Source organism: Pterocles gutturalis, unplaced genomic scaffold, assembly GCF_000699245.1.
Source record: "Pterocles gutturalis isolate BGI_N339 unplaced genomic scaffold, ASM69924v1 scaffold21595, whole genome shotgun sequence".
In the NCBI taxonomy this organism is placed as follows: domain Eukaryota; kingdom Metazoa; phylum Chordata; class Aves; order Pterocliformes; family Pteroclidae; genus Pterocles; species Pterocles gutturalis.
Window position 1 is genome coordinate 2,768 of NW_010138796.1, and position 10,280 is coordinate 13,047.

The 10,280-nt window shown below is 39.9% G+C and overlaps 1 protein-coding gene across 1 annotated transcript in view; it reads left to right on the top strand.

The window, feature by feature from the left end:
* The first annotated feature begins 281 nt into the window (after nucleotides 1–281).
* The window catches only part of ARHGEF12 (Rho guanine nucleotide exchange factor (GEF) 12), a 40,115-nt gene continuing 30,116 nt past the window's right edge, over nucleotides 282–10,280 (top strand). Inside the window, exons 1-5 of the mRNA XM_010083143.1 lie at nucleotides 282–298; nucleotides 1,038–1,126; nucleotides 2,724–2,780; nucleotides 9,609–9,707; nucleotides 10,174–10,223. Of these exons, the coding sequence (XP_010081445.1) occupies nucleotides 10,185–10,223 (39 nt within the window). The 5' untranslated portion in view covers nucleotides 282–298; nucleotides 1,038–1,126; nucleotides 2,724–2,780; nucleotides 9,609–9,707; nucleotides 10,174–10,184. The remainder of the gene's footprint in view (nucleotides 299–1,037; nucleotides 1,127–2,723; nucleotides 2,781–9,608; nucleotides 9,708–10,173; nucleotides 10,224–10,280) is intronic.

Consider the following 10,280-nt stretch of genomic DNA (forward strand, 5'->3'; position numbering starts at 1 on the left):
GGAAGACGTACTAGATGCTGGATTTGAGAGCACAGATTCTGCTTCTGTTCTTAGTTCTGCTTGAAACCTTAAGCATATTGAAAAGAATTCTTTACCTAGTTGAATCAACTGTAAATGGACTAATTGGCTGAAGTAGAAGAACAAGACAGACTTTGTTTTCTTGTGAAGGCATTACAGAAGTGTAAAATAATTGTATTTAAGCGTCAGTGTTGATATCAAACGTAATGTTGAGAAACAAAAAAAGTTAATTAAACTTATGTTTTCTTCTTTTCAGGTTTCCTCTCAAAAAACCTACCAGGTGAGTTACTGAAGTTTGGCTTTTTATCTATATTGCAAATTGTGGTACAGCATTTTTGAAGGAAGAGTGCTTTTAAAAGGGGAAAAAAAAAAGTATGACCACAGGTAGCAGTACCTATTACAGATGTGAGGAAATTGATATCCAAGTCGGGGCAGGGTGCCAAAAATATAGCTGGTGGTGTACTTGAAGTGCATGGCATAGTGTTACCATTTGCATTTCTCTTACGTACACTGGTTGGTCATCTTACCTGAGATTTGATATAGTTGGAGAAAGTGATACTGTGTTGGTGTGTGATGTACAGATGCTTCCCGTCAGGGGGGTGGTATTCTAAATCTTTAATTGTTACATACACAGATATTTAAGGTGTCCTGGGAGAGGAGGTAGAGTTAAGATTTCAGGATTTATTTTTTTTCAGTTTTATGTAATTTAAATTTATTTTGCTTTTAAAATAAAATATGGTGTGGTGTTGAATGATAGCATGCACTTGCTGTTACTGATTTCAAAGGCTAAGAGGCTGTTTCTGGAACCTTGGATACACTCCCAAAAATTCTGAGAGAGATCATTTTTCCACTTGAACTCAGTCTGGGAATAAATTTTTTAGGTGAATTTAATGCGGACGTTTTTATCTAAATTCCTTGTTAGCAAATAGAACTAGCTAAGGGTATTTCCACGAGCCTCACCAGTCAGGCAGTGCTTCTGTGGTGTGGTAGTCAGGATCCTCTGCTTTGGTTTGTCACAGACACGGCAGCATTCTGAGCAGAGAGTCTCCAGCTGACAAGAAGCAGAAGGTTGAACGCTGCAGTAGTACGCACGACTTTGATCCGACAGGTAAAGTCCTAAAACTTCACGGGTGAAAAATCTAGACTTCAGTTTGAAAAGTCCTGAGGATCAGAATAAAAATGATTTTAATGTTGTTAACAAATGTGGTTTTTGGAGTTTTGTTGTTCTGCAATTGCAAAGCCTTTTCGAAGCATGAGGGCATTGAAACGAACATGGGCTCGCTTTTAAACATGCGCATCTCCAAAGCAGCTGTTAACTGGGCAAGAATAAACCTAGATAATGGTGTCAGTGTATAACTATAACTACTTTGTCTTTCAGAAAAGTCACTCTGAAATTTCAATAGGCAAATACTGTAATGAGTTGTGAGTAGTTCCTTTGACTGTTTTAGTCGGGGTGTGAAATTGGAGATATAGGCTTGACTAGGGCTGGTATTCCTTGTTGGGGTTGGTTTTTTTTTTTTGAGCCTTAGTGGACTATGGTCCATCCCTGTCACTTGTAAAGTGGATTTGTACTTTCCAACATCACATATTTTAAGATAAATATCTATTTTTAAAGGATGTGCCATCCTGTTTTTTAACTTTCCAAGAGGTTAAATCTGGGTCAATTTGGTAAGCCTGTCCAGTGCTGTCTTGGAAATTAGGATGTGTGCAGAGATTCTTCATTCTCTCTCTGAAACGCTGACCCAGTGACTACTGTGTATGTTCATGAAAGGCATGACAGGCTCTTGTCTGAGCCTCCTGGCCCCATGTGTTTTTTGTGTCTTTGCATTTTGCTGTTTAATCCAGTCTTTTCCCTGAGGCTTGTGGAAGAGATGAGAGTTGAATGTAAAGGTGGTAGAACTTGCAGAAAGTGTTTTTGCACAAGACATTTGAAGCCGATGTTTATAAACTGTACTGTTTGTTAATGATTTCTGCCACTAGCTGCATGACTCTTTCCTAATGTGCACAAAATAAATTTAAATGGGCTTTTAATGTCTTTAAAAAAATTCCTTTAAGGGAGAAAACCTGAGTTAGTGCTTGTCATCTTTTCCTGTGTCCTTGGGAATAGGTAATGTAAAATTATTTCAGTTGGGGGTAGGTCGTGGAGGTCTCAGGCTATGAACCTGTTTTGTAGAAGGAAGTTGTTTTCTTCAGAAGCAAACTTCAGGAATCCTCTAATTTTAATTTGAGGGAAGTAATCCCAGTTTTGAGAGCTGTTACCTGGCACGACTGTTACAGTGCTTGTCATCTGGTCTGGCAGATGCACTCTGAAGACTTCATAAAATTTCTTTCTTTTTAAGGGGTTCATTCAGAGTGCTGAATGATTATGTGTGTGTCGATTACTTACTGTGGAGATAAACGTTACCAGAGTTTCTATGCTTGGACTATTTTTTATCCAGAATACTTTCTGTAGTTGATTGCAGAGAACTTCTCTTACTGTGTCTTAGACTCTGTAACAAATTCTTTGTGGTGTTACCTGTGTCTTCATGCTCATATTATTCACCCCTTATTCCAAGTGTTTCACCTATGTTTTGTTCACATCTTATTTGTGTTTTGCACAATTTAACCTAATAAATCAGTCTGTGTTTTTCATGAAGTTTTTTTTTCTCATGTTTGGTCTCCATATTTTCTATATCTCTCTCTCCTTTTCTCCTGCTCTCATGCAGATAGCTCCTCCAAGAAGACAAAGTCTAGTTCGGAGGAGAGTAGATCCGAGACATATGGTAAGCTAAAGCAGCTGCTGCAGCCTTGCACCTTTGCAGTCTGCTCCGTGCTTTCTGTCTGTGCACCCAAGGCTTTTAACCTTTACATGATCTGCATGGTTGGCTCTGCAGCAGGGAGTGGGAAACTGAGTTTAAATGTTGCTTCAGTATATTGGCTTGTAGTTTTTGTAGTGGCTGGAAACTAACCTGTACCTGGCAAGCATAGGCTGTCACCTGGATTCTCCTGGTGTCTACTGGTAGTTGGGAAAACTTGCTGGGGCTGCCCTTCTTGAAGATCTTGTGCTACTGAGTATTTTTGGCACTGTATGACAGTGCTCATGCTGGACTCCAGAAGTGTTTTTGTAATTGTAGAAAAGTCTATGTCTTGCTCTGACTGCGGAGGTTAATCTGTATGAGCCAGCAATTCGTCTTTTTGTGTTATTTGTAGAGGGTCTCGTGTCAGTTCCTTTTCATGTTTCACAGAAGTGGAAAAATGTATTTATAAAGAATTTCAAAAAAAATGTAAAAATATCGAAGTTCCAAAGAGGGAGTAAATTCCCTGGCAGTCCTTTATTCTTGTGTATTACTACTATGTTGTGGGCTTGTAGAATGGAAGAAATTGGCATGTAACAGCTTGGGATAGGAGTAGAGAAAATTGCTTGCTGCATAACCTCCTGTGGGTTTTTGGACAGATGCAGTGACTCTTCTGGTATCAGCTTTATCATTCCACGAGAATAAAACTACCAGGTGTTAATGGCTGTGATACAACTTCTTAAACCACCTATGTAATACAAAATGATGCTGTCATAGCTCTGGTTGTAAGGAGCATTAAAAAATAAAAGGAAAAAACCTCAACCCCAAAAAACATGAGCCATGAAGAGTTCCTTCTAAACCAACAATAGGCATGGGTAGCAAAAGCCCTTTAGCTGGTGCAGTTTAGGGAAGTGTGATCTGTTCCTTCTCTGAAAATGACATTTCTTAACTTTCCCTGTAATTCTGAATGACACACTTTCCTTAACAGAAAAAAAAAAAAAAAAGAGAAAAGTAATGTGACAATCATGTTGCTCATGGTGTGGGGCTGTTCCTCAAAAACTCTCAAAGGTTTTGAGAATGCCTTGATTTGCTTCAGTAGAGCTGGAAACCTGTCTTAGGGAGACTTGGCTTGCTGCAGCTTGTTATGTATTCCTCCCATGCTTAGAGAGAATGAACAGGGAAATGGCCTGCTTGAAAAGCGCTTATTTTGAGGTGATGCTTCTAATGAGCTTGTGTTGAAGCCTTGACTAGTTCTTCCCCTTGCCAGCTAGATGCTGGTTAGTCACAGCGCAGTCAGGTTGACTAGATCTATATGTCTTGAACCTGCATTAATTTTTGTCTAATGCTGCTTACCCATAATATACTGGAGGTGCTGTCAAACTATTGTAGCTTAATTACAGGAAACATTTGGTGTGCTTGATGGAATGTATCTGTGTTTATACTTCTCCCCCAGTCTGTACAGTGTCCTGGTTTTTAATGTATGGCAGAAAGAAACATGACTTCCTAATGTAAGCCTTTACTTCCCCCAAAGCTTCCTGCAGATGCTCTGTCCATGTCCAGTATCTATGGGAGCAGTTTCCACTCATCCTTCCTTTCCAGTGGCCTTTGTTGTGCTGGACCTTGCCCTGCCTTTTGTCTCTATCCTCTGCTTTTCCCAGGTTCTGTGGTATGCATAGAGAAGTCTGCTGTTTGCTTTTAATGAGATCAAACTATTTAAAAACCTACAAGTAGAAATACTGTGCTGATATTTTTCTCCCTGGTGACTGGATGTTAGCTGACTCTTTCTTTGGCTAGCCATTGGAAAGTGAATAATAGAAAAGTCTCGAATGACAACAGGAAAAGGAGGTGTGGCTTTTGTGTATGTGTTTGTTCTTACCTCTTGAAATTTTTAATTAAGGAGCAAGAGACCAGAATGCTTGAAGTGTTTGAGTGGCCTGGGGGTGGCAGAGTGGTTAGGTAGGGGAATTCTTCTGATGTACAGAAGTTGACTTATAGTGACATGAAACTTAGAGTGTGGTATTTCCTTCCCTAAATCTGACCATCTCAAATCTGTGTATTCAACAGAATTTAGGTGATCAGGAGGCAGATTAAGTACAGTTTCAGGTATGCTGTAGTTTACTAATTAGTGCCATAACCTCCCACAATACTTGATACCTGTTTCTTGAACTAGAATTCTTGTCTCAGTTACTCTTCCCTTTTTCCCATTACTTGATTGCTCTCCAAATATATCTTCCTTTTTATTTAGTAATGATCAGTTTCTGGTCCAGATATTAGACTAGACCATAGACATGCTCTTCCACATACTCTCTCCAGCTTTGGGACAGGCTTATTTTAATCTTTTTATTTTGAAACCCCAGATTTTACCCCTGTTGAGCTAGTTTTAAGTTGAACTTACTCTTCCTGTTTTGTTTCTTGCAGTTCTTGTCAGCCTTGTGTCTTTATGTTGTGGTCACCATTTTTCCAGACTCTTGAAAGGTCTCTTAGGAGCCCCTCGTCCCTACCTTTATCATGGCCAGAAAGTCTGGAGTGCAAGGGGCACTCGACCACAGGGGTCGAATGTGTTGTTGCCATGGGAGCAGATAGTCCTTTCTACCATGGTTAAAATACGTGGTTCTTTTTTTCTAGAAAGGTTACCAAGGCGTGTTTCATGAACGGTATTCAGTGCCATTGTTATTAACAGTTTCATAAAGACACTATACAGTGCACTGGTTTCAAACATTATAGTTTTTGCTTTGACTTTACATGACTTCTCTTGCCAGGTTAGTGGAAGAATCTGAAGAATGCTGGCATTTGGTATGAAGATCATGGTAATAAGGAGAACTAAGCAAAATTCAGAATTTCATCCTATGAGAAATTTATTTTATAAAAGCTGATAGTTTTATTTATTTTCTGGAACAGAGTTTCTGAAAATATTTTATAGAAATACTTCCCAAATGAAATGAAATATTTGGACATTCTTAAAACCCCAAGGAGTTTTTTTTTGTTGTTGCTTATTGAATGATTCATTTCAAATCACTATATTAAATTGCATTTTCCCATTGTGGCCTCATGCCTCCAGGGAGGTTATAGTTCACAAGTCTCCTCGCATGCCGTGTCCCACACAGTTCCATCAGAGGAAAAGCTACATTGTATTATGGGAGATGTAATTCATGCCTTCATTCTCGCTAGCGAGTCAGGATTTTAGAATGTACCCCTGGCTTATTTGTTATGCACTCCTAGGGAAATGAAATTTCTTATTTTCTTTAATAACTTCCAAATATTGAGGATCTGTAGAAGAGAAGAAGGTAAATGATCTCTTTACTAGAGGAGCTCATGGACAATCACAGAGTATCTGGCAAGACTGTTTGAGGCAATCACTGTTGTCATGGGATGTCCGTGACCTTGAGAAGTTCGGACATTACCCTTCCCTGTTATCTGAAAGGCACACTTGGATCGGGGCTGAAGAACTGAGCGATGAAGTCGCAGAGGGAATAGTGCCACCTGTTGAAACTTGATGGTCCTGGCTTTCCTTGCAGTTCTTTTTTTCTGAGACTGGTAACTTCTAACTGCTTTCATTTCTGATCTTAAACCTCTTTAACTACAGCACACGATTAGGTGCTTTACTGTACTCTTGAGTAGAGGCTGTAACAATGAGTTTGGGGAGTTATAATGTGCATGAGGATGAAAAAGAATTTATTTAAGATTTATGTTTTTTCTCCACAGAATTTTATTAATCCACTCAAGATATGACCATGTAGTCTGATTTTTGTGTCCTTAAAGCATAGTTACAGTGATGTCTCCTCATTTCATACCATCATGATACTGTCAAGTGAAAGCAAATGTGGGAATACGGTTATTATTGTTTGATTTTAAGTACTGTCAATGATGGGTTTTGCTGACCCTGTAATCTTTATGAAGCTTCAGATGGAAAAGCTGAAATATCATGGCAAGATATTTCAAAATAATTGGCTCATGACTTCCATCTAGGGAAGGCTAAAAAGGTGAATGAAAAGCTGATTGCCACTTGCAAGTATGGATTCCTCAGCATTGCCCCAAACTCATTGACTTTTATTAAAGTGGGTGAAGTTGGTTTAGTTAGTAATTTAATGTAAGGGTTCCTGTATGTACTTGTGATATCCAGGCGTGACAGTAACAGCTATTGAAAACTTTACGTTGAATGTCGTTGGGCTCTCAATGGTTTGTGGCTTTCCTTTCAGTCCATTCCGGAGTGTCCAGTGAGGTGTTCAAGGTACAAGATGTGGGTTATGAAAACATTGCTGCTCTGGTCTTAAAATTCCACCGCTAAGCAGATTTTGAATTGCATATATTTCACTTAAAGAAGACAAGTGAGCAAATGACAGTTTGGGGGGGTTCTTTGCTAATTTTTCCTCGTAGCAGACTAAAAGAGAGCTCGTGAAGGTTGCTCTTTTCAGTCAGGGAGTGATATCAAAGCTGATCTAGTTCTGCAGGTAATAGTGCTGTCTTCAGAAAACTTGTAGATAACGTTATTAAAATCACTATAAAGCTGCTGTGAGTCTCCATCAAACAGTATCTCTCAGCTGGCCTACCTAGACCTCATTCCAGCCTTTCATATTGTGTTAGGAGAAGGATTAAGTGCCAGCTTCTTGTCTGAAGGAAGCAGATACAGGGAAAAAGCAAGTATGGACTGATTTGGGTTTGAGTTGTCCTCATTTCAGTTGCCTCCCCATTCTAAAATTAAGAGATGGTTTTGGGTGAAATTGAGATTTCTGGCGTGAAACTGTTTAACTTGATGTTTCTTGGAACTTAAGTTATACTCTGTAAGGCCAGTTTATGTTGCCTCTCCTGCTACATTGCCTCTGCTTTGGCATCGAGTTCATTCAAGGAGGAAGTTTATCAGTAGATTCAAGGGTTATTGGTTCTGGAAAAGAAGGAAATTCAGTGAAACAGCATCATGTATGCAGAGCTATGCTGTGCCTTTAAACAAGGACAGTTCTCATGAGTCAAAAGATTAGTTAGTGTCTTACTCATAAAACCTGTACGTCTGGCAGCAGGGTTTAAAACGAGCTGTTTTTATGAAATAGCATATGTTCTCTTTCCCACACCCCACCCTGGGGCATCATTCTTGTGAAGTGAGACTTAAAGAAGCTTGGTCATATAGAAAAATGGGAGGTACAAAAGGGAGAGGCATGTTCTTTCACTTAACCATATAAAGAGGGTGTGAAAGGTGGTGGGTTTTTTTTCCTCTTGTCTGCTTTCACCTTGCATCCATTCCATCAACTGCAGATCGCTATGTATAGCGTAATTTGCTGCTTCTTTATCTGCAGAAGGGGAGTTACTGGGAGATGATATTGTGACCAGACTGCTGCAGAAGTGCCGTAGTGCAACCTTTTCCACTACTCCCTCACCCCTTTTCATATATACCACACTCGAGCAGAACAGGGCTGGCTGGGCAGACAGTACTTTCACTTGGGACTCTTCATTTCCATTAGGAGTTGCTCCAGAGAAATGAAAGGAGCTGTAGTGGTGCGAGAGTAATTCAAGGCATGGGCATGACTCTACACTCTGTTACATTTAATTCCTTAAAAATTATTCCAGAAGAGACAGTCTCACTGGGACAACAACTTCACAATTCCCTTTGCTTCCTCCAGATCAAACGAGACTACTACAATTTTGGTATCTAATTGCAGAGAACTTCACTTCTTTCTTGAGATGCTGGTTAAAGAATTTTGCCTGATGTGGCTTTAGAAATTAAGGTGCAAAACAAACTGTCAGAAATAAGGGTGATGCTAGTAGTTTCTGCTGTGTAAATAGAAGAACATCCGTGAAGCATTTTGCAGGGCTCCTAAAGTGCTTTTCAAGATAAGAGCTCCATTGTAGTAGACTTTTTGCAGATGTTCCTAGGAAAGCACTCTGCAGTGAATATACCAGGACTGCTGCTTTGTTTTGGTTTGGTTTTCCCTTATTTAATTTTCATGTGAAGGGTAGGCATACACTACATTGCACCTTTTCAAAGTGCTGCACCTACTAAGTACATTTATCTCTGCAAAAGTATTTATGTTCACATTATACTGAATAATCCTAACACTGGGAAACAAACCAATTTGTCTTTGATGCCACACATCAAGTTAAAGGAGGAGCAGATTCAAACTCGCATTTCCTGGGATTTTGGCCCTGTACTTCAGTAGCTCAGTGGGAAGCAAGGTCTTGATTTCAGAAGTCTTGTTCAGTGTAGTAAGTGTGGCTTGTACTCCTTTACTGCTGTAGTTCTGGTTCTGTGTGATATTCTCATCTGGAACAGAAGGTGTCTCGAGATGAGATTTTTGCTGAGAATTGGGAGAACTTTTCCTGATCAATAAATCTGCTTTAGTCCAACCTGCTGATGTTAGTCTGAGAGATTTGTGACTTCTGTTTTAGCGTCGCTTGTAGGAGCTGTTTGGCGTTTTTGATGGTGTACTGGAACATGACAGCCCTCTGCTGTGGTTTGAGGAACTATTAATACAGACAAAGGGAAATTGTGCTCATTGGTTTATGTATGTAGCTACATTTCTTTAAAAGCTGCTTTTACCTCAAGTTGTGTCTGATGGGCCAGAGCTGTCTGCATCTCTGCTGTTGTGTATCTCTGTTTTGTATAACCAAAGCAATAAGCTTGATCTGTCTTGACGTTCCTATCTGTTTCTGGACTTATGCCCTGTTTCTGTCTCTCATGTATTTTTTCCCTCTGTTGTATGGTACCAGTTTCTTTCAGTGCTCTGTGATTATCGAAGAGGATAAGGTTTTGGACTGATGCCTAGCTTGTGTCTCTTTGTATTTCTCTCCTTCTCTTTCTTTCGCCCTTTCCCCACCTTTCTTATGTAGGTCTTGTTCAACGGTGTGTTGTTATCCAACGGGATGAAAACGGATTTGGACTGACAGTCAGCGGAGACAATCCAGTCTTTGTGCAGTCTGTCAAAGAAGGTAAGCAGACTTGCTAAATGTGCTAGCCGGAGAGCAGCCTAGAGGGTTTTCTTGTGAATCAAGAAACGTGCATGAGCTGGAGGAGAAAACTCCAAATGCCTTCCTCATGGGTGGGATGGCTGTAGCTTCAGAATGGATGTGGAAGGACAAAGAGGTTTTATTGCACTGTTGGGATGCAGTGAATTGCCTCCTGAGTGTCTGATGCATTTGGAAACTGACCTCTTGCATCTGAGAGGAAGTAAGTGACTCCTTGAAACTTGGTGGGATTGTGGCTTGATGTATCCAGTGCAAAATGAGAACAGAAATGCTCTAGTCTAGGTACGTAGAGATTTTAATCAGACAGAGAGAGAGGAAGCTTGGGTGAGTGTGGGAGGTAGCTTTGCGTGGAACTAGAGAAGTGCTTAAACCGTTTTTGCTTTGAATGTTTGTATTGAAATTGGAATTAAGTGATTTCTTGCTTCTCTAGATGGAGCAGCCATGCGGGCTGGAGTGCAAACAGGTGATAGAATTATCAAGGTAAGGGCATTCAAATCATTAGAGAAATGGATCCTTTGTATTAAAGGAGCTCTTTCC